This window comes from Bombus fervidus, chromosome 6 (assembly GCF_041682495.2).
Source record: "Bombus fervidus isolate BK054 chromosome 6, iyBomFerv1, whole genome shotgun sequence".
In the NCBI taxonomy this organism is placed as follows: Eukaryota; Metazoa; Arthropoda; class Insecta; order Hymenoptera; family Apidae; genus Bombus; species Bombus fervidus.
Window position 1 is genome coordinate 18,208,935 of NC_091522.1, and position 22,375 is coordinate 18,231,309.

The 22,375-nt window shown below is 26.8% G+C and overlaps 6 protein-coding genes across 12 annotated transcripts; 3 read left to right on the forward strand and 3 right to left on the reverse strand.

Annotated features, from left to right (window-relative positions):
- Positions 1–477: 477 nt before the first annotated feature.
- Positions 478–2,246, reverse strand: Fkbp39 (FK506-binding protein 39kD). The gene is made up of 4 exons (XM_072005087.1): positions 2,069–2,246; positions 1,803–1,892; positions 722–1,631; positions 478–647 (listed from the first exon to the last, which is right to left on the reverse strand). The coding sequence occupies exons 1-4, from the start codon at positions 2,076–2,078 to the stop codon at positions 566–568; spliced, it is 1,092 nt and encodes a 363-aa protein (XP_071861188.1). The 5' UTR covers positions 2,079–2,246; the 3' UTR covers positions 478–565.
- Positions 2,247–2,521: 275 nt separating this feature from the next.
- On the forward strand, positions 2,522–4,563 carry Mfap1 (Microfibril-associated protein 1). The gene is made up of 4 exons (XM_072005086.1): positions 2,522–2,804; positions 2,975–3,651; positions 3,728–3,897; positions 3,976–4,563. Exons 1-4 carry the CDS (start codon positions 2,708–2,710, stop codon positions 4,409–4,411), a joined length of 1,380 nt encoding a protein of 459 aa, XP_071861187.1. The 5' UTR covers positions 2,522–2,707; the 3' UTR covers positions 4,412–4,563.
- A 583-nt stretch (positions 4,564–5,146) lies between these two features.
- Positions 5,147–9,777, forward strand: Sec3 (exocyst complex component Sec3). Its single transcript, XM_072005088.1, has 12 exons — positions 5,147–5,572; positions 5,671–6,231; positions 6,437–6,591; positions 6,673–6,900; positions 7,017–7,253; positions 7,322–7,562; positions 7,641–7,858; positions 7,926–8,116; positions 8,201–8,568; positions 8,665–8,810; positions 8,888–9,082; positions 9,154–9,777. Exons 2-12 carry the CDS (start codon positions 5,784–5,786, stop codon positions 9,304–9,306), a joined length of 2,580 nt encoding a protein of 859 aa, XP_071861189.1. The 5' UTR covers positions 5,147–5,572; positions 5,671–5,783; the 3' UTR covers positions 9,307–9,777.
- Positions 9,698–10,622, reverse strand: Cox7b (Cytochrome c oxidase subunit 7B). The gene is made up of 3 exons (XM_072005089.1): positions 10,436–10,622; positions 9,946–10,106; positions 9,698–9,871 (listed from the first exon to the last, which is right to left on the reverse strand). Exons 1-3 carry the CDS (start codon positions 10,479–10,481, stop codon positions 9,797–9,799), a joined length of 282 nt encoding a protein of 93 aa, XP_071861190.1. The 5' UTR covers positions 10,482–10,622; the 3' UTR covers positions 9,698–9,796.
- A 2,447-nt stretch (positions 10,623–13,069) lies between these two features.
- Positions 13,070–18,282, reverse strand: Rheb (Ras homolog enriched in brain). Its single transcript, XM_072005104.1, has 6 exons — positions 18,070–18,282; positions 17,112–17,232; positions 16,727–16,798; positions 13,688–13,895; positions 13,441–13,570; positions 13,070–13,366 (listed from the first exon to the last, which is right to left on the reverse strand). The coding sequence occupies exons 2-6, from the start codon at positions 17,158–17,160 to the stop codon at positions 13,277–13,279; spliced, it is 549 nt and encodes a 182-aa protein (XP_071861205.1). The 5' UTR covers positions 17,161–17,232; positions 18,070–18,282; the 3' UTR covers positions 13,070–13,276.
- Positions 18,229–22,274, forward strand: LOC139988116 (uncharacterized). 7 transcript variants are annotated; one of them, XM_072005112.1, is made up of 5 exons: positions 18,229–18,366; positions 20,757–20,815; positions 21,023–21,190; positions 21,485–21,609; positions 21,692–22,274. In XM_072005112.1, exons 1-5 carry the CDS (start codon positions 18,346–18,348, stop codon positions 21,769–21,771), a joined length of 453 nt encoding a protein of 150 aa, XP_071861213.1. In that variant the 5' UTR covers positions 18,229–18,345; the 3' UTR covers positions 21,772–22,274. The 7 variants fall into 7 exon arrangements, with proteins under 7 accessions (XP_071861213.1, XP_071861216.1, XP_071861217.1 ...); XM_072005115.1 differs by lacking the exon at positions 18,229–18,366 and adding an exon at positions 18,391–18,823 and having other exon boundaries at positions 20,756–20,815; XM_072005116.1 differs by lacking the exon at positions 18,229–18,366 and adding an exon at positions 18,392–18,820.
- Positions 22,275–22,375: the final 101 nt, after the last annotated feature.

A 22,375-nucleotide genomic window follows, 5' to 3' on the forward strand; every position in this document is an offset into this window, starting at 1 on the left:
AGTTTGTACATTATCATGGACAAAAAATCAAGATGAAAATTCGATGAAAAAGCATTGAAATGAAACTTGTCTATAAACATAATTATTCCGAATATAATTTATTGTATAATATTAAACTTTATATTTGTTTACAACTTTTTAAATAACCATAAGTATATTATGCATATACATAATATACATCTTGCGCAAAGTATTTATTATATTTAGGATGTTCATGTTATTACGCGAAATTCATGGGATATTAAAAAAATCTATTCAAATTATTGTGTTACCTATATAAAAGATAATAAAATTTTATCCTCTTCTGTTTTTCTCGCAAATCTATTACTAATAATAATTACTGATACTAATACTAGAAACAAATAGCTTGTCATCTTGTATATCAATAGCATATAGTTATATTAAAATGTAATTTTACTTTGTATTTCAACACAGTTATTTATGTATTCTTATGTTGTATTTTCAAGAAAATTGAAGTTTTGTAAGATAATGAAAAAGGGTATTACATTTATTAGTTTAAAATACATTATACATCACTTAACAATACTTAAATATTCGTAAAAGTTTAATGTACATTCCGAAGTTCCACTTCAAACATCAGTGTACTATTACCAGGAATAACAGGTGGTGAACCTTTAGCTCCATACCTATAACGAACATGTAAAAGGTAATATGAGTAATATATTTAAATTTAGTTCACACATAAAAGAATAATACATACGCCATAGCTGGAGGTATTGTAATATGTCGTTTTCCTCCTACTTTCATTCCCTGAATACCAACATCCCATCCTTTAATTACTTCACCTCTCCCAAGCCTGAATTTAAAACCATCTCCTTGTGTTGTTGCATCAAATTTCTTTCCATTTTTTAAACGACCCACATAATATACAGAAACCAATTTTCCACTTTTGGCAAAAGCACCATTACCGACTTTCAATTCTTTTATTTGCACTCCGCCTTCTACTACCCTTGTTTTCTGATCACTTTGGGTATTTATTTCATTTTGTTGCTGTTCCCTTTTATCTTTTTTATGCTTTGCCTCTTTTCCATTTAGTATTTTCTTTTTTTGTTGTTGTTGTTGTTTATTTCTTTTATCTTTCTGTTGAGGCTTTACTTTTTCTTCCTTTTCCTCATCCTCTTTATCTTCTTCTTCGCCTTCCTCATCCTCATCCTCATCTTCATCTTCATCTTCATCTTCATCTTCTTCATCTCCTTCAGAATCATCAGAATCATTTTCTTCATTTATGCCATCTAATTCTATATCTTCGTCAGAAGATTCTGCTTCAATTTCTTGTTTAAGACGCTTAGTATTTTTTTCATTCTTTAAGGTATCTATAGCTTTTCTTTTTGATTGTTTGTCAACCAACTGTGGTACCTGTTCTTCTTCTTCTTCTTCTTCTTCTTCTTCTTCTCCTTCTACTTCCTCTAAATCATCCAAGTCCAAATCTTCATCAGGTATTAAATAGCCAGTTAAATGTACATGACCATGGCCATGACATATAAATGCTATTGTAGTTCCCTCATGAAAATTTAAATCAAGCGGTACTTGCCACGTTGAGCTTTTTCTTAAATTGCATAACAAATAACTGGTACCTTCATAGTATAACATCACTTGTACCACACTGTCATCTATAATAAATAAAGTATAAAATGACATACTATTATTATTTAGAAATACAACAAATTTCAATTTTCCAATTACTTATTTAAGATTTAAATAACATGCTAGATTATTATTCAAATTTTAAAACGATTATTTATAAATTTAAATTTAACATAAGACGAATTTATTAATATTACCGGCTTTTTGAAGATTTAAACTAGCCATTGAAACATGGAATGATTTTTCAACGGTCTGCGTATATCGCTTATTTGGTTCCAGTATTAAACCTAAAAACAAGATTATAAAATTATTATTAATATTTATACAAATTCCTTTTCGTAAAATATTGTTTTCATAAAGAGCAACCGTTTTTCGAAACCACATGGCGACACCATTTTAAAACACTTTATACCGGTAAATTTCGGAAAACCATCAGATATATCTTAACCGTGATTATACTTACCCCAAAACATTTTGTCTGTGTAACTTTTGATTCTTATTCCAGTAAAATGAAATATCAATAATAAAAACCTTCTATTTCTTACATTCAAATACAGATATCAAGTATCCTTTACGACCTCGCGCCAACTACTAATGTACAACTAAAAGACTTCATACAGCGCCATTACCTACAAATCAATTTCTGTCACGAACTAATTTTTTTTGTAGATTCAACACCATATTTTAATAACAGCGATTAAAACTTGATGGATTTTAGAACATTTTTTTATCCTTAAAATTCTTAACTTAATAAATAACAATTTTTACTGATAAGATCACGTTTTCGTGTCTTAACTTTCACTAAAATATTTTTACTTAATTTTTGTACTTAAAGTAATATTTCGTAATTTCATTACGATCATGTTACGGGCGGTACGACATAGAGTTTAGCAGCGATTTACAGTTTACAGTCATAGAATCATATGCATTTTTGGCATAGCCTTAAATAGTCGTCGATAGCACATCTATATCATATATATTTTTAAGCGTGAAATGTTTGACCACGGTCAGATGTGTTTGGCTATCACAGGCAAGACAGAGATAGAGTGTAATTTATAATATCTTCAGACTGCTTGGAAAATTTATGTTTTAAATTAGCAAAATGATGATGGATTATTTTGTCACAAATAATTCTTTGGCACCTGCGCCAATGGGAATTCAGAGTACTGCTGGTGCCGTACCTGTAAAAAATGATAAAGGTTAGTAATTAAATATTATAATTAATATTTATATATTAACTATAATAATTATCTTCCTCTTTCTTCTAAAAATAGTAACAATAATATAAAGATAAATAGTAACAACAGTTGTTTCTGTGAATTATGTCTTAAGTGTTACAGTACCTAAAACATTTTGTTTGAATTTATAGGAGAACTTTCTATGAAAAAAGTAAAGGTACATCGTTATGTCTCTGGTAAACGACCTGATTATGCACCAGCTGCTAGCTCAGAAGAAGAATCCGAAGAAGAAGATTTCTTAGAAAGGCGTGTACATAAAAGTTATGAGGAAAATGAAATTTCTGTAGATACCCCTACACATTCGCAAGTGAAAATATGTGATGAAGATGATCCACGTATAAGAAGATTGACGCGTTTAGAAAAGCAGAAGGAATCTAATACAGAAATTCGTGCAGAGAGACATAGACACATACATGAACCAGAATTAATTGAAGTTGAGCCTGAAAGAACTCGGGAAAGGATAAAGTTAGAAAGTTCAGATTCGTCAGAAGATGAAGAATTATCAGATTCTGAAATTGAGAGAAGACGAGAAGCATTAAAGCAACGGGTTTTATCAAAAAAAGAAAATGAAGAAGAATTAATTCATGGAGAAGAAGATGAGAGGTCAGGTGATACCTCAGAGGAAAGTTCCGAATATGAAGAATATACAGATTCAGAGGAAGAAACTGGACCAAGATTGAAGCCAGTTTTTGTACGTAAGAAAGATAGAATTACAGTAATGGAAAAAGAAAAAGAAGCAATGAAACAAAAACAAGCGGAAATTGAAGCTAAAAAGTTAGCAGAAGAACGGAAACGACAAACATTACGGGTAAATCTAATTATATGACCAGTAAATAAATCAATAACTAATAGTGATTATTTCCTTTATTCTATTTATTACATAGATGGTAGAAGAAGCAATAAGAAAAGAAGCACAAGTAGGTAAAACCACCAGTGAGCATGAAGGAAAACTTGAAGATGTTTGTACAGATGATGAGAATGATGAAGTTGAGTATGAAGCTTGGAAATTGCGAGAATTAAAAAGAATTAAACGTGACCGTGAAGAAAGAGAACAGTATGTATTGTTATTACAATAACAATTATTTGATATGTATAAAAATTTTTATAATATTTTTTAAAACATTTCTTATAGACTTGAAAAAGAACGACTTGAAGTTGAACGAATACGTAACATGACAGAAGAAGAGCGGAGACAAGAAGCACGCTTAAATCCAAAAGTCATTACAAATAAAGCAGCCAAAGGAAAATATAAGTTTCTACAAAAATATTATCATCGTGGAGCTTTCTACTTAGATAAAGAGGATAATATATTCAAGCGAGATTTCTCTGGTGCAACTTTGGAGGATCATTTTGATAAAACGATTTTACCCAAAGTTATGCAAGTGAAAAACTTTGGACGCAGTGGTAGAACTAAATATACTCATCTAGTTGATCAAGATACTACTCAATTTGATTCACCGTGGATCTCAGAAACAGCACAAAATTTAAAATTCCACAATAATCAAGCTGCTGGAATGAAACAAGTATTCGAACGACCATCATTAAAAAAAAGAAAAAATGAAAATTAATCAGGACGTGTTCAGAATTTTATATTGTATTAGAATTAGTAACATATTGTAAAATTGTTTTATTCAAACAAAATTTTTTTCTATTAATTGGGGCTTTCGGATATCTTAAATATGTAACAATGTATAAATACAACTCTTAGTATATCTTATAATCTTGATTTACTTTTTACATATCAAGGTTTTTAAAGCATGTTTCTTATTTCTACTCATGAAAATGTTTTATTTTTCCAACAATAATTACTTTTGAAGGTACCATGATAATATTCGTATCATCAATAACAGTTAATTTCCTGAGGAAAATACTATATAATTGTTAAATAATTCTAACAAAGATGAAGTATTAGTTATTACTAATAGTACTCAAGAATTGGCTCTTTTAGAATATTTTTGCTAATTTGACTATATTTACTATGTTATATTTGTTTAAATAAAAATTACACATTAAATAATAATATTTATCTAATCAAATAATAATATTTATCTATGGCAAAATATGTTTAGATCGTTGTTATTTTTACAAATATGATTTTTTACGTATAATGATGCATAAGATTTTTATTACAATTCAAATATATTGACCAGGGTTTAATATCTGCAACTTTTATAAATATAGCTTAAAACTAAGAAATCTGAAATAATACGTTAAATATCCATTTAATATCATATTGATCAATAAACATTTAAAATAACTTCTAAAATGATTAAACATTCTGTTACCAAGTATTGCATTACCAAGAAATTCTAATCTCTGATAACATTCAGTAATGTTATGCGGTGTATATGAAGGATGTGTAAAGGCCTAAAACATGTAACTCATTTACTTAAGATATGTTTTTCAATTAAGCTAACGTGCGATTTAGTTTTGAGTATTGAAATACAAACCTTTGCATTTAATAAAACACATTTTGAACTTGGCTATGTACCTACTGTTGGTAGTTGGTAGTTAGTAGAGGTTAGTACCAGGTATCTACCAGTTAGTACTTACATTTGTCAGTAAACTAAAAGACTGACAAACAGAACATTGTATTTGACAGATTCGTAAATAAATCAAGTGATTGATTTTGACATAAAATATGTAAAATTATATTCTGCTATAAATTTGTAGCAAATAATAAATTATAAATAATATGTGTCTAGAATTAAAGTACACTAACCTAACAGGTATTAATTCTATAATAATATTTGAAAAATATTAAAGATGGCTAAAGTTATATAATTTTGTAAAATTTTACAAGATATTCTCAATTTGTTCATTATAGGTCTTTTAAATTAGTGAATTTACTTATAAATAGCGTTTTAAAGTAATATTGCTTGTATATTATACATACTTCAAAAACAAACAACTACAAAACTTCAAACTTTAACTTCAGTTATGGCAGCAATAAGACATACATTACAAAGAGAAGTGTTTACACCTAGTGATGAAAAATTATTAAGCGTATGTTATGTCAGTAAAGCATATAGAAAAAAGAAAATGAGCTTTTTGTGCTTAACTACAACTACAGATTCACCTTCATCTTTACTTTTATACCAAGTGAAAAAGAATGATAAAAATGTATTTAAGAAGAAACAATCATGGCCTTTAAGCGATATTCAAATTGTGGATGGTGTTAAAAATGATTCTATGGATATAGAATTGCACATTGATAAAGTATATAAATGGTCAGTGACAACAGTACAAGAACGAAGAACATTTATAAGTAATTTATATACTTATTCTTGCAATTTAGCCCAAAGGCCACAATTTAAAAATATCCCAAAAGAATTGCTTATAGATCCCAGTTCATTAAAGGAAAGTGATAGTATTACTTTCACACCAGGTAAACATTATAGTTTGCTTGTAATTAGCTTATTATTTATTTATATTTTAAATAATATCTGTTTATATATATATATATATGATTATTTGATATTACTAAGTTTATATGAATTTAAAGTTTAATAAATAAATAAATAAAATTTAGATATGTAATGTATAATATAGACAAAATAATTTCAGTTAGCCTAACATTAAAATATTTTTAGAGCTGTTAACATCACCTATTTCATCTGATTATCAACCTATTACTGAAAAAGAAGCTGCTGATTTAAAACAGTTAATGGAGGATTGTGAATACGCAGTCTCTAATGCGGAACTTTTTATGGAAACCCTCTCTAAGGATCTTTCAATTCTTGATGGGGTAAAATTATAGTTTTAGTGAATTATAATTCCTATTAAGAGAAATCTTAATTCAGAGGAAATTTACTTTTTATTAATACAGGAAAATGTACAATCAGTTTTGGCATCAGAAGCCTGTGTAACTCAATTAATGAATAGTATAGAAGCAGCAATAACTGAAGCTTCTATTGTCGAATCTCGTCTTGCAGCCTATGATGAGGCCCTTGGTAGAATTAGGGAAGTTATGGCACGTGTAGGTCAAAAAAATCAGGCGATTCATACAGCTAATAATAATGCACGACTTCTGTTAGATCAATTGAATACAGTAATTGTAAGTAATTTTTACTTTATTACATTTTACAACTTTTTTTTATTTGTATAAAATTTTTATTCTGTAATTATTTTAATCCCAATTCTTTAATAATAAAATAATTTTAATCCTTTAAGTCACAATTAGATATTTCTCCAACTCATCAACGTGTTTTGAGTGAAGCTGAGCTTCCAGGAGAAAAAGAAGAACTTAGCCAAGCAGGTGCTGCTCTATTAAAAGCAACAACAGCTCCTTTACCACCCGGACTTGATAAATTAAGTGCAGTAACAGAACAAAAAAGACGACTTGATAAACTTAGAGTGAAATTTTCTGTAATTGTTGCTAGACATTTAAATAATCTCTTCATACATTTGGTATGTGTATGTATGAAAGTAATACAAAATTAAAATATCATTGATATTGAAGTATAGTATTGTTATAGGGCAATGATGTTGGAGATATGTCTACGTCAATGACAGATTTAATTCTTCCAACACATCAAGCAGTTCATCATGAACTTGAACCATATACAGAGCTAATGCAATTATTAAGAGCATTAGATAATAAGGCTTTTGTACAGTTAACTAAGGTATATACAGATACAATGAGTAAACTATATAAAAGGGATTTAAAACGATTTTTTGAGGAAGCAAAAAATAAACTAATTTGTAAACGCCTTCAAGGTATATATATTATATTTTTCTTTCTTCATTATTAATAATAATAAATCTTCATTTTTTACAAGAATGTACATTTTTAAGCAAATACATCAAAGTCTAGTGGCCAAAAAGTAGAAGATTTACTGAATCCTGCACCTATTTGCTTATTAAGTGGTGAAACATGGGCACCTGTAGGGGAAGGAAATCTTTTAGACTCGGTACTTGATTGTCTGCTTTCTCAAATGCAACCGGTCTGTCTCGCAGAACAAGCATTCTGCATTTCGTTTCTACAATTAGATTCTGTTCTTTCTCCATCAAAAGTATGTAAATTGTTGTTACAGATTTATTACAATATTCAAAAACTAAGTATCTATCTAAATGTGTTAGAGTAGTGAAATGGAAGAAACAGATAATGTTAGTAATGGAGCTGCAAGTCCTGGTTCAGTGACTTCTACAGCAAGTAAAAAATTAGAAAGACAAGTAAATGAAGAAGTGCGTGCTACAATGGCGGCTATATTTCCATCGCTAGAAACTGAATTAAATAATTTTATTGCCTTTTTGGATAAAATCGATAGTTTGTAAATATGTTATAAAATTTTTATTTCTACAATTAATTTTTGTTTAATTTGTTTACAGAATAATTAATGCAAAAAATATTTCAGTTGGTGTATGTATGTCTTGGTACGTTTGTCACAACATGTAATGTCAGCACAAGACACTGGCTCATTTTTATCTATGACATTTGCTTCTGCTCTAATTCAAGTTAAAAGAGCATTTGATAAATTTATGCAAACACAATTACAATCAATTCTCTGTGATACTAAAGTTAATCGCAGAAATAAATGTGGTATTTTACCATACGTAGAGAATTTTGGACCATTTGCAAGAACGGCAGAAAAAATTTTTAAAAATTCAGATAGAAAAGTTGATCTTGAGAAGTGGTATACTAAATTAGTGAGTACAATGTTTGAAGCTATTGTCATCCATAGCAGAGAACATCATAAAACTCCACAAGAGGTTATTAAAATGGGTAAGATAAATCTATTAACTTTATACTTCAATTATGATTGTATGTGTTAATAATTAAAATTATTAGTGCTAAATAAATAATTGTGTTATATTTTAGAAAACTTTCACCATTTATATGATCTTCTATCACAATTAAAAATACCTATATTTGATCATGAACGAAAGGAAGCTAAACAAAAATATCAGGATGCTTTACGTGCATATGTTACACAATATTTTGGGAGACCTCTAGAAAAACTGAATGTGTGTGACTTAAATCTTTTTTCTTAGCTTTTCTATAGTATTTCTTTTAATTATTATAATGTATAATATACTTACAGCTATTCTTTGAAGGCGTGCAAGCAAAAGTTGGTGCTGGAGTTAAAGAATCTGAAGTTAGCTATCAAATGGCTTTTAGTAAACAAGAACTTAGACGTGTCGTAAAAGAATATCCCGCTCGAGAAGTTAAAAAAGGTTTAGAAAATTTGTACAGAAAAGTTGAGAAACATTTATGCGAAGAAGAAAATTTATTACAAGTAAATTAAAAATACGAATAATTTATTCATTTTTCTGTATTATATTTTATATTGTATAATTTTTTATTTAGGTTGTTTGGCGTGAAATGCAAGGTGAATTTATCGCGCAGTATATATACATAGAAGAGCTGATTCAAAGGTGTTATCCAGATAGTATGGTAACTCTTGAATTTACTATACAAGATATTTTAGAATTTTTTTCAGAAATAGCTCGATCTCATTGAAAAAAATTAATAATTTACCAATTGTAAAATAAACGTTTCATAATATATATTAATATTTAAATTGAAATAACAAATAACAAAATAATGTAATTTCTTGATAAAAAAAAATGTAAATATTTAATTTTCATAAGAACTATTTTGTTTTTTGTTCAGTTTGAGTCTTCTTGTGAAATAAGATAAATAAAACAAGCTTATTTATTTAATAAAATTCAATCTATATACTTTTTTATTATTTTTACTTTTAATAATTTTTACATTTCATAAAAATGTAAGTTAAAATTTTTTGAATGTAGAGATATTAAAAATTGAGAAGATATATGTATCTTTTAAGGTAAATGTTAAGTTAGTAAACTTTCTTTGTGAATATAAATTTAAAAAAGTAACATAGGAATTATATATATCATAAATGTTTTACTATTACTTTTTACAATAAAGCAATCATACAATTGTTATATTTATTATCTGCTATAATATTATATTTGAATTCATTTTATTTAGAACTTCCAGGCTTATCTTCTGGTTTTGGTGGACGGTAGTTAAGCCAAAGTAATCCAGATACCCTACCCTAAAAATTAAAATAATATGAGTAAAAATAGTTTAACAAAACTTAAAACAGTAATCTATTTGATATATGCATACAAATGCTATAGTAGCACCAAGTATAATGATACCAGCTGCTAACTGTAAGTTGTATTTTTGTTGAGCTTTAGAATATGATTCCTGCCACGAGCCTTGTGGTACAAGCACTTCATCCATACTTGGTGGTCTAAGTTCATTAGGTACATGGTATGATCTTACACCTTTAATGTTATATATGTTATTAATAGAAATATAATAAGTAATATAATATAGAAAATCATTATTAAAATAACTTTTCTCTTGGCTATAAGTAATTTTATGCAAAAATAGAAAATCTTTCTCTTTATTAAATACCACAAAGTATTAAAAGAATTAATCAAATAAATTACTAATGATAAAGTTCAGAAAAGTATATGTATATATAAGCTAAGCTTTGTAATTGCTATTAAATATTTTTCAGCAATATCAAATTCTCAATGTTATATAAGATTATTCACTAATATATTATCTTGGAGTCATAGAACAAAACATATTAATATTATTAGCTTACCATTTCGTGTATTTCGGACAATTGGTTGTAAAATATGTCGTAACATCTTTAATGTTATAAATTAATTTTTGATACTTAAATAATACGTAGATCCGCTGACAGCGACGAATGAAAAGACAAATAGTATGTACCAGTATATACTATGTAGATCGGTAAAATCATAGAGTAAAATACGATCAATACCTATAATTACTGCGCATCCGCGCATGAGACTGTCATAAGCATGTGATATTTAGATACGAAAACTGCTTGTCAAAACTGTAACGCCGTAGCCCGCGCTTAATATTGTTTGTTTCGAATCCGAATGGAGAATACTATCGGGGTAGGTGTATTCCAAGAATTGCCCAGGTTTATCTCTTTTCCGACACGTTTAACTCAGGATTAAGATGTGTCGGAATCACTATCATATAGACAGACCTGAACTCTGCACATTCCTATATCAGACGCAGAGAAGACATTTTATATTTCAAATTTTTTATAGCAACCGCGAGCTTGCTTTCGGTCTTAATTCGTAAACTAATTAACTAATTCTATATATCGTGAATTATCTAATTCATAACTTTCGAAATGATTTGTGACGATCGAGGAAACCCATTTATTGGTTATCCGTCAAAATTTTAATCTTCTAATCAGCATTACAATTGGCTTTCTTTATGTTAAAATGGAAGGGATGGGAAAAACCTGCACGCGCTTGAGGAGCAACATCCTGAGAAGGTGCAGGTAATTGTGTGGTGTTCATTTTATTTCCCTTTTCTTTCGGAGTACATAACGTGTGTTCGCTCGTTTCTTTCCCATCAAGATCTCATCGGCGAACAATGCAGCCATTGACCACCAGATGCCTCTTTTCTCAGTATCCATTTTCTGTTGACATTTCGAGTTTATTTTTTCTCTTGGATCTGAACAACATTATTTCTCAGAGATGGGTTACAGAACGTACAGAAATCGTAAACAACATTACGTTGATTATACTGCAAAATTTTTATTTCGTCGCCAACATAATTTTGTATAATCAAATAACTGAATTTTTCGATATGATCTTGTCAACATATTTCAAGGTCATCAAAATCTGTGTGTCTCTTTGTAAATAATTATATATCTAATAATCTGAAAAAATTTGATAACATTATGTATTATATAGAGATTGTTTGTACACTCTTGGGAGGCTAGTGGGGGAAAAAAAGCTACATTTCTACATTAATTATTTTACATCTTGGGGTCACAGTTGAAGGATTGTCTGTTGCCTCCTCCTTTCTACTAACTCCGACCTTTGATAGTGAACAGCTTGAATAGGGAATAAGGTTGTCCAAAGTCTTGATAATGAGGAGGGGGGGGTGTAAACTTCTTCAAGGATAAACCATGAGGTGGTACACAGAGGTAAAGAGGGCATTGTAATGTTTCTCAGGGACCAGAGATTACTGACGTTTTTCCTAAGCCGCTGAAGCAGACCACGATGGAGGTTTCAGCTACAAACATATCTATGATTTTAGTCATTAAAAATCTGAGACTATCCCGCATCTTCCCCTTAAAGGGTTCCAGCATCTATAAAAATTTTGAAGAAAAGATCACAGGTCGTGAAATCTTTCGTATTTTCTTCCTCCCTCTGCTTTATGCTTCATCATTTTCCTGAAAAATTTGATAATTTTAAGAATTTGTAATTCTGGTAAGCAACCATCTTATGCCTATGAAGAGAATCAGATATTCCTCAGTTAAAGAAAACTCTAATGTTTTCCATGTCTGGAATTTCCAGTTCAAGGTTCTACAGTTATATATAAAACCTTTTAAGCAATCAAATGTTCTTTTGAGACAAAAAAACGCCTTGAATTTTTATTATAATTTACAAAGTTATTTCCTGAGTTCTTTCTCCAATGTGTGAGAGTTAAATCTAAATGATTTGCAGGAATTGGAATAAGTGGTAAATTCTGTTGAAGGTAGATGGGGGAAAATAGACAAATGCAAGTAAGAAAATGAGATGAGAAAAAGTAATAAAAAAGGAATAAGTAAAATAGATAATTAACTGACTAGAAATTTAGAAAAATTGAAAATAATAAAAATTGGTTACAGATAAGCAATAAAGTACATCAGGTAGAGTGATAATAGATAAATAACGTAATTTATGTATCTTTTTTCCATATATTTATTAGTTTTAGTTTATTGAAAACAGTTAATTTTTTTTATATCTCTTATTCTCATAATGAGTAGACTTCAATGCAAAAAAATTAATCTTTAATTTCTGAGCCAAGATTAATTTTGCAGCACCTTTTGTGGCTTAATTTCTACCAAAACAAAAATGTAAAATCTATTTGTAATAGTCATAACATACTTTTTATATATCTTGCACATATATTTTATATAAATATTTGTATATCTCAATAAAAAGTATTAATTTACCAATGTATAGAAGTAAATATTTTATTATACATTTTATAATGATTTATTTCAACATATTTGAAAAAATATAAATGTTTGAAATGTTACTTACATAAATCCAAGTTAATAGTAATTTTATCTTTAGAACTGAAAAATTGTTTCTAAAATATTAAATTTCGTTATATGTACTTTTGCAGAATAAAAGTAAATACCAACAACTCAATTCTCTTTTTGTCAAATGGTAATTGCAAAAGTGAATAATAAAAATACTTATAATCACGTATATTCTCAAATAGACGATATTTATAATATTTTACTTATACAGCAAGAAGAAACATAACTGTTTTACATTCGCTATTTTATATTTTTAATATTATTACACTTAATTTGTTTTCGGACGTGTATTAATATAATGCCAATTCTGTTATTTGGTTTTATACATTTACATCATATTATATTTCCAGCTAATATAGCTCAGGAAATAATGCAATTTGACTTTTCTTGTACATTTCCATCTGCTTTTTCAATCTCAATCAATAACGTATGAAAAATATCTGCAACAGACTGAAACAAAATAGAATTACATTGTAATCGTCCACATGTAACAATGTAATTTAAAAAATATGGAACAAATTTACCTCGTTTTGTTTTGCACTTGTCTCTAGGAAAGCAGCATGCCAAGAATCTGCTAATCGCTTGCCTTGTTCTGTTGTTATCATTCGGTCTACATATAAATCCGTTTTATTTCCTACTAATACAATTGGGACACTGAAATTCATAAAAATATATTTTATTAAAATTATATATGCTATACATTTGTAATCATATGCGCTATCACGCAATCCTTTTATATGAATTAATAAAGTGAATAATAATATAACATACTGGACTTTTCCTGTTATATCCAATAACTTGTCATAAATAATTTGTACAACTTCAAAACTCTTAGCACTCGTTATGCTATATACCAGGACATAACCATGGATATCCATAGAATACTGTGTAGGAAATATACTGTACTCATCTTGACCTGCTGTGTCTACCAACTTAACTTCATAGTCTTGACTATTTACTCGTGTACTTTTTGTAAATGCTGGAAAATATACAAATGAATTGTATAAAAAAATAAGTCAAAATAGGCAGTAGAACCAACATCCTTCAAATTTTTATATCAAATCTTATTTCTTTTTTGTAAATTTTAATTGAAGAAGCAAAGGATAAATTTGATGATAAGATGTAGGATGCTACTGCGCTCAATACATTCAATTATAATAAATAAAAATTGTAAAATACTTATAATATATAAAAAACAAGAAAACTAATAACTGACGAGTTCATGCATATTGCCAACAATACATCATGCTGTACTTGAACTAATTTGTGTTGTGTTAATTTATAAGGTATGTGTACAAACCGCACATAATGTAAACTAATTCAGACAATAAAATACCTTTTGTACCTGAACATTATTTATAGATAAGAGTAATTTATAGGAAATAAAATTGAGAAGAATTTCATGAAAACCAAACCAAATTTTTGAAGATCTTGAAATTTCTGTTATGTAACTTATGACTTATCTATTCCGAATTACGAAGAATTACATAAATACCATTATATTTGTAAAACAATAAACTTATCGCTGTTCTGTATTTCTTTTTTATGGGTATTAAGTCACATTACCCATTTTCTAAATTTCATATATGTAAACAATAATACACTGGTATTACGGTATTATATATGTTGATTTAGAACAAAATATGATTATTGCGTAGCACTGTTGCACTACAGCTGCAATTGCAACAATGTATAAAATATGAATTTTCCATTGTAGTATCTTAGAAAGAACAAGAATTTTTATATGCAGGATAAAATCATTAACTGTTCGATAAACGAAAATTCTATTATAATGTCATAAGAACAAATATTAATATTTTTTCATTTATTCAACTACTATAAATTTTAAAGTTCTAGAATATAATGATATTATTAAATGAAAATTAAATTTACTTACATTTAAAATAATAATATTATCATTAAATTCTATTGCATATAAAATAAATAATATGAAACCATGAAAATTATGTATAATATTAGCTTAATACTTTAGTTATTGTAAATAACAGTATAATTACTAAAATATATAAATAGCTTAATATGTTAATATATCATAAAAATTGATCAAATACATATATTTTAGTATTGTATATGGAAGAATACGTTACTAAAATATCATATTAGATATAACATAATATAATATTAGAATATCTAAATAAATATAATAAATAAATGTAAAGAATATGTAGATATTCTAATATTATAATGTAAGATTAGAATATCTAAATGCAACCTAAATTTGTTTATATTCAACATAAAAACTTCAATTAAATATGTGAAGTGTACAAAGTACATATTCTGCTCTGAATATATACAGTGTGAGTCATTTAAGAGTTTAAGCTGAAATATTTTCAGTACTACTAATTATTTCAGAAAATGTTCTAGATGAAAGTTGAATGATTCCAAGGGGAGTATATTTTTATTGATGTTATTAGTTTTCCTGTAGGTGCATAGAGGTCATGTAGAAGTCAACTCTGTCTTTTTAAATGGAATTTAATTAATTTTTTATTACATTACACAATACAGCGCAAGATTCCTTATAGAAAGTTATTAACCTACCTATACTAAAAAACTATTAGTTTAGTAGATATTTTAACTTTTTGTTTGTAAAACTTACTGTACAAAAAACAAGGAAAGATGTAAAATACTACTTTTTTCTTTCTTAGGTCCCTATTTGTTTCCCTTATCTTTCATACAATAAGTTTTATAAACTAAAAATTAAAATATCTATTAAATTAATAATTTTTTGACATAAGTAGGTTAGTAATCTTTTATAAATAATCTCGTGTTGCATTGTCTATTCTACTAAAAAATATGATTCCATTTAAAGAGACAGAGTTGACCTCCACATGACATTTATACACCTACCTACAGAAAAGCTAATAACATCAAAACATGTTCCCTTTGAATACATTCAACTTTTATTTGGAACATTTTCTAATATAATCAATAATATTAAAAACATTTCAGCTTAAATAATGAGGTGACTCACCTTGTATATTGTTCGAATTTACAAACTATATTGAGTTTAAAAGTGTTGGAATTTGCAAATGTAGCTTACACTTTAGAACAAAGAGAAACTTTCAATAATTTCCTTTTAATACAATTATTTCTCAAATATGAACACTAAATTTTAGAAAATTATATATATCATACTTTAAAAAATTCTATTGCAACGCAAAATCATTAAAAGTTATGTGAAGAATAATATACATATTGTAAGAAATTAAGACGATATGTTGGACTGTATGAAAAATTAACATACCAAATTTTGATACTAATAATAGTTATGTCAAATAGTATTCGATATAATGATTTAAATAAATTCATAATATAAAAACAAATACCATGTGTTACAAAACCAAATAAACTAGTAAACATGTATTCGTTAAAATTTATCTTTTGTTTTAAAATGTAAACTGCGTCTATAAATAATTATAACGTCTTTTTAAAACTCTCTTGTATAATTTCTTTATCTCTTATATTTTTTAAATTTTCTGCTAAATAAGAATGAAATAGTTTAAATATCTTTACACAATTATAGATTACCAACTTTTCACATTATAAATAATTATAATCAGAAACATTAATTTAAAAAATTGATAATTATAAGTTAAACATATTAAAGACATATTTTAACAATTATTGGCTCATTGAATTTAGTATACCAATTTGCTCATTCAATAATAAGTTTTCATGAATCTCTATTGTTTACAGCATGAATTACTAACAGAATGTGCAGAAAATACTACTAACAATGTCATTAGAAATCTTTGAAGTAGCGTGTAAGACGATACAGGTACTTCTTACTATTTTCTATGGTAGGGTCATATGAATCCACAAACTGTCCCTCGACGAACTGTATGCTCAGTGACGACTTGCCTATTAAAAACAATAAGAAAGAAACAATAAGCATTGAGAATACAAAAAACAAATTTTTACATACATAAAATGTTTATATACGTTTATAAATTTGCATAAATATATAAGTATGTTTACACATATAGCAAATAAGTTACATTATTAGATAAATAATTACTTTATAAAGATATTAATTAGTATAACAAAACTAATGTAAGTCTAAAAAAGTCCCATATTTTGAAAATTTTTATTAGTTATGATAATCATTTAATTTTCAAACACACTATAAGATAAGCAACTAATTATTTCAATTATAATAATAATTTTTCATTACCTACGGATCTATAACCCATAATAGCTATTTTCCTTTGTTTTGGTGGCATTTTTCAGCATTTATAAACAGAAACGCTGCAACTGTAGTCCATAAAGGCTGGTGCATACTCCAATTAGAACCTCTACATAAAATTAAAATAAGAAATGTGAAAAATTATTTTTTTCGAATAAAAGAATATATCCTTATATATGAACTAATTGTTAGATACTACTATTACTCTAGAAGATTATTATAATAAATTGATTGTATAACTTATTTTGTATTAAAATAATTAATTTAGATTGAAATAATTTATTCTGAGTTATTAATTATTACATTAAAGATTATAGTTTAGACTATAATAAAGATATTAAAGAAATTAGATTACAATAAAACATATGTCTAATAACATAGATTGTGATTAAATAAGTAATTAAATAATAATTCTATGAATATACTTGATTTTAGTATAGTTATTTCCTTAAATTGTTACTTAGTTTGATTACATCATAAATGTTTTGAAAATTAACTACGACATTTCTAATTATATATAGAATTATCGCCTATATTTATAATATTTCATTTCATAAAAATTATTAATTGTAATTCGAATTTCAATAAAAACCAAACAAAGGAACCATGTACATGAAATATGAAAATAATTAATGACTCCTTGTGGAAACATTTTTTATAAAATTACAGTCATTAAATAAAATCTGCAAAAGCTGTGTGCGTAAGTAAGAACGCATTTAAATATGTATTTAATATATGCGTATTAAGTATAGTTGTATGTACATATATAGTATTCTTTACATCATACTCTGTTTACGTATTTATCAATTATATAGTAAATGTTTTGTTGCGTTGCAATAATCAAACTCTTTTATTTTATAACATGAAAATTGCATTCGTCATAAACAGACTTCTCATCGAATTACGTATTATTTAATGCACATGCAAATGCACATGCAGTACTCACCAAGAAAGAGGAGGTATATACATTAGTATACATACATTATGTGCGTTTCATGTTAATCGACATATTGACTCTTATTATATGTCAAGTATTTAAACAAATAAAAGTTGATATTTGTCTTAATATGATGTCTTAAAATAAACTTTTCAATACTACTGAAAATATTACTATCTTCTTATACGCTGACGCGATAGTTTCGTACTGATATTTTATATAGTGTCACGTCTCTCGGACGTGTATAGACTTAACGAGTGACGGTAGTTCAACAGTAGCCGCAAGATGTCTACTATTTCCTCACAAGTACATAGTAAATTATTCGTTATTCCAGTATTCATTAATTTATATACAATTTCCAAAATTTATTTCAATTTTATAGGCACAGGAATAGAATAGAATCTATTAAATGTAATCCGATTGAGCAGTTTAATTGGTGGTCTTGAGAAGAAACGTTTCTTTTTTGTTCTATCTTTCTCCTTTATTTCGCGGTTCATCCACATGTTTTGATGCTGAAAGTCCGATCTTAGGACTCGATAGTCATAGATTTTAATCAAATTGTTAGGGATTTTCTTCTAAAAAGTTTTTAAATTAATTTTAAGCAATCCTTCTTATAATACTTTTAAATAATTATATTCATAAACATAGTATCATGTATTTATAATATACAATGCCGCAGAGGACATTAAGCAAAAGACATTAACCTCAAAGAAGAAAGCAATGGAATCCAATACCGAGGAAAACACCGAATATATGCAATGCTGATATTAACTATAAATTTATAAATTAATAAAGATAAAGGCAATGATTTAATAAAAATGAAATTACATGTAATATTTACATACTGATCTCTCAATAAATGTTTATTTCAGGGAAAACTTTAATGTTTAAATTACATATAACATAGTATTAACACCTTGTATTGGTGACCATGTTTAATAGTTTTCTATATAACACTATTTACTTCTTTATTGTGAAAAAACAGAATAAATAAATATTTCCGCAGAAGGAAATTTCTTGATTTCGTTATCTATTTGCAATGAAACATATCTATTTTGTAAGTTTGAAAACAAAGGTGAATTCTATTTCTTATATTTTCTATGTTTTTTTAAATCCTTTCACATCTTATTTTCTGTGTTACTTTTTAAAATATCTTATGAAAATCAATTAAAGGAGACCTATGAAATAACTATAAAGCGCATCAAGAATACTTTATGATTAATTTTTTTTTTAAATATTAATATTAATTCTGTTTCCAAATTATAAAACAGTTTTATCTATTGCAATTTTTTGTAAATTCCAATTTGTTCATCTTATACTTTTGATTTATTATTTGTTATAATATAATACAATTATGATATATATATATTATATATTATATATTATATATATAATATATATTATAATATATATTATATATGATATATTGTAATATATATAATATATCATTATAAGAGTTCTACATTTTAACATGTAATGTGTATTAGATATGAATAGATAAACTGTAAATACATACATACCTACATTATACGAAAAATCAAAAGTGAAACCTGTTCAGCAATAACACGTCAATATCATAGATACGTCCTCTTTATGTCACGAAGCTTTCTCTAGATCATAGATTCCAGAACTGATTCTAGAACAAATTTCGAAAAAAGGACAAAATTATCTTTCTTTCTTACAGTCCTCTTTGATTTGAACGGATGTTTTCTTCTTCTTTTCCTTTCTTCTCCTTTTCTAAAAAAGATACAGATTCTTATTATATATATGTAGACAAATTATATATACATGTATTCGCAACGAGTGCGATAAATCTGTTGGTTTTATAATCGATCTTCTACTTCCTAAATTGAATAGGTATACTTTCTTGCTACTTTATAAATCAGCGAAGAACACACGTAAAAGAATTTTATTTAAGACAGTTAATGTACGAAATAAGAAGGAAGCGCATCGTAAATCGCTTTTATAACGTTTTCGACTGATATTTTATAGAATCAGGGAATATACATAGATCTTTTATTATTAATTGTTGATTTTCTCTGGTTTAAACAGTGATATCTCGTTAATTATGGATAAAATGGCTCCAATAAGTAATTTATTGATAGTTTGAAGTCATTTACAACATTTCTTGTGACTTTCTTAAATTCATTAAGGAGCGATTTCTCCTTGGAATTATTACTGACGCATATATGTTTATGTACATAGAGCATACAATAAAATGAAAAATAAGTTAGCATAAAGCTATATATAAAGTACAAAGAAAAACTACGCAGAACAAAATCCTCGGGGATATACACAGAAATGGAAAGCAAGCGGGTAGATATAAGGAGGTCGTGTTTCATCGGCATACTCAGTTTATCACTCGATCTACATAGCAGATCAGACGTATTATAAGAGCACGCAGATTAGCATTTCACAATGAAAACTGAATTATTGTTGCAAGTAAATAATAAAAATTCTAAATAATATGTATAGTTTATACTTTAATCATCAATACTTAAAAAACATTCGTGCCGATAATTCTTTCCTTTATAGATTTTTATATTTCTTGTGGGCAATATAAAAATTATAAATTCGAAAAATGTAGCTTTTATACTTTCAAGATTACAGTGATAATTTGTTGTTCCAAATTTAACATGTACATCAGAATACTTAAAATTTAAAAATTATAAATTAGTTTTCTTAATGATTTTCAGTTTATTTTAGTTTTACCGATATTGCTAGTTCCTATGTCCGAAGGATTTTTCTTCGAACAGTAAGTAAAGTTAAATTTTAGTCTTGTCGATGATAAAACTTATTTTTTTAATTAAATTTACTGTTAAATTAGTGTCATAGTAATTTTAATTTTCATTTATTAAATATATACATTCCCCTTAGATTTACATTAAATCTTAGTTATAGTGTGTTTAATAACGATATTATATGAAGAAAATAGATCGTACATTGACAATTTGTATTTCAGCCCTAAGAAGCTATTAATGGATTTGTTTCAATTGTCAAAAGAAAAAAAAGAAGCAAAAAAGGGGCCTCATATAGATCATTATCATGTACATTATTATCCAGTAACAATCCCTATATTTGAACCACTGGTGAAAGCACCTAAAAAACACAAACTGGAAGAAATATATCAGTAAATATGAATTATATTACAATTAAAATATAGTGTAATCAGAAATTGTATTTAGTAGATAGGTTTAAAGCTTTTGTAAAATGTGTATATATTTTTACATAATTAATTTTTATTCTGTGTTATTTAAAGTCAATTTATTTCATATTGTACACATTAAAACTTAAAACGTTTGTTAAAACTTTAATTGATAGTAGAAAAATAACTTTGATAAATTACTTTGCCGAATAATTTTGTTTGTTTGCCGAAAGTAATTGTTTAGGATTAAGAAATACATATTTAATTTCAAATTTTTAGCAACCAACTGAAAACGATTGGATGGTCCAGTCACGAATATAAATATATTCCTGAACCCAAAATTAAAACTTTCAGTTTATATGATTCGTGGAAAAATCCTGTGCCCTGCAAAAAAGAAATTTTAGGTAATAATTGGAATATTTTTAACTTATTTTCTACTTTTTAAACATTTGCGATTTAAACAATGTTTATCCAATAATGTTGCAGAAACAGATCTTTTAGAAATAACAAACGACAGCGAGGACGAAAATGTATTGTACATACACCCCTCTATTCACAAGTATTAAAATACACAAAAAAAGAGTACCTAAAAAATCATTAGAAAATTATTAAAATCTTTAAAAATTATCTCGTTGGAAACGTTAGATTATAAAGAACCTATATATATATTCGATATGACAACAAAAAATTGCAAATTATATGTATTAAAATTAAATGTCTTTCTTGTTTATATTTACCACGGCTCTTAACCGCTGCTTTAATCAATCTTGACATTACTAAACTTTTTATTAGTCATATTTAGTGTTATTTAGTTCCGTAATCAAATATTCTGTGAATAATAAGTGCCAAATTCATAATATTTAGATTTTTCATACTGATATTTTTGATACTGTTTATATTTGATACTGATTTTTATACTTAAGGATTTTACAAGATAAAAATCTGTCGACGTAAAAATCTTTATTTTTTAAGTTAACTTTTGTAAACTCTAGCGTGTCAAAAATATATCTTATGATGTTGAATATGTATCGTAAAATTTATTAAATATTGCATTATGCGTTAATTAGAATTAGAGGTTGGTTCAATAAAATAAAAATACATTTTTATTTTCTTGTCACAATGTAGAACTAATAATGTTTCTAACACGATTGCATGCTATAGATAATATTA

Excerpts from the sequence above, each read along its gene's own strand:
- Fkbp39 (XM_072005087.1), bottom strand. Across the intron at positions 1,632-1,802 it reads TTTAAATCTTCAAAAAGCCG|ATGACAGTGTGGTACAAGTG; the intron begins GTAATATTAATA and ends TATTTATTATAG. Across the intron at positions 648-721 it reads ACAATACCTCCAGCTATGGC|GTATGGAGCTAAAGGTTCAC; the intron begins GTATGTATTATT and ends TGTTCGTTATAG.
- Mfap1 (XM_072005086.1), top strand. The coding sequence starts at position 2,708 with ATGATGATGGATTATTTTGTCACAAATAATTCTTTGGCACCTGCGCCA. Across the intron at positions 3,652-3,727 it reads GGAAACGACAAACATTACGG|ATGGTAGAAGAAGCAATAAG; the intron begins GTAAATCTAATT and ends TTTATTACATAG. Across the intron at positions 3,898-3,975 it reads GACCGTGAAGAAAGAGAACA|ACTTGAAAAAGAACGACTTG; the intron begins GTATGTATTGTT and ends CATTTCTTATAG.
- Sec3 (XM_072005088.1), top strand. The coding sequence starts at position 5,784 with ATGGCAGCAATAAGACATACATTACAAAGAGAAGTGTTTACACCTAGT. Across the intron at positions 6,901-7,016 it reads ATCAATTGAATACAGTAATT|TCACAATTAGATATTTCTCC; the intron begins GTAAGTAATTTT and ends TAATCCTTTAAG. Across the intron at positions 9,083-9,153 it reads AAGAAGAAAATTTATTACAA|GTTGTTTGGCGTGAAATGCA; the intron begins GTAAATTAAAAA and ends TTTTTTATTTAG.
- Cox7b (XM_072005089.1), bottom strand. The coding sequence starts at position 10,481 with ATGTTACGACATATTTTACAACCAATTGTCCGAAATACACGAAATG. Across the intron at positions 10,107-10,435 it reads TGTCCGAAATACACGAAATG|GTGTAAGATCATACCATGTA; the intron begins GTAAGCTAATAA and ends ATAACATTAAAG. Across the intron at positions 9,872-9,945 it reads TTGGTGCTACTATAGCATTT|GGTAGGGTATCTGGATTACT; the intron begins GTATGCATATAT and ends TTTAATTTTTAG.
- Rheb (XM_072005104.1), bottom strand. The coding sequence starts at position 17,160 with ATGCCACCAAAACAAAGGAAAATAGCTATTATGGGTTATAGATCCGTA. Across the intron at positions 13,896-16,726 it reads TGACCCTACCATAGAAAATA|CATTTACAAAAAGTACACGA; the intron begins GTAAGAAGTACC and ends TATATTTTCCAG. Across the intron at positions 13,571-13,687 it reads GATATAACAGGAAAAGTCCA|TGTCCCAATTGTATTAGTAG; the intron begins GTATGTTATATT and ends TATGAATTTCAG.
- LOC139988116 (XM_072005110.1), top strand. The coding sequence starts at position 19,100 with ATGAAACATATCTATTTTGTAAGTTTGAAAACAAAG. Across the intron at positions 19,136-20,756 it reads TTGTAAGTTTGAAAACAAAG|TTTATTTTAGTTTTACCGAT; the intron begins GTGAATTCTATT and ends AATGATTTTCAG. Across the intron at positions 20,816-21,022 it reads GAAGGATTTTTCTTCGAACA|CCCTAAGAAGCTATTAATGG; the intron begins GTAAGTAAAGTT and ends TTTGTATTTCAG.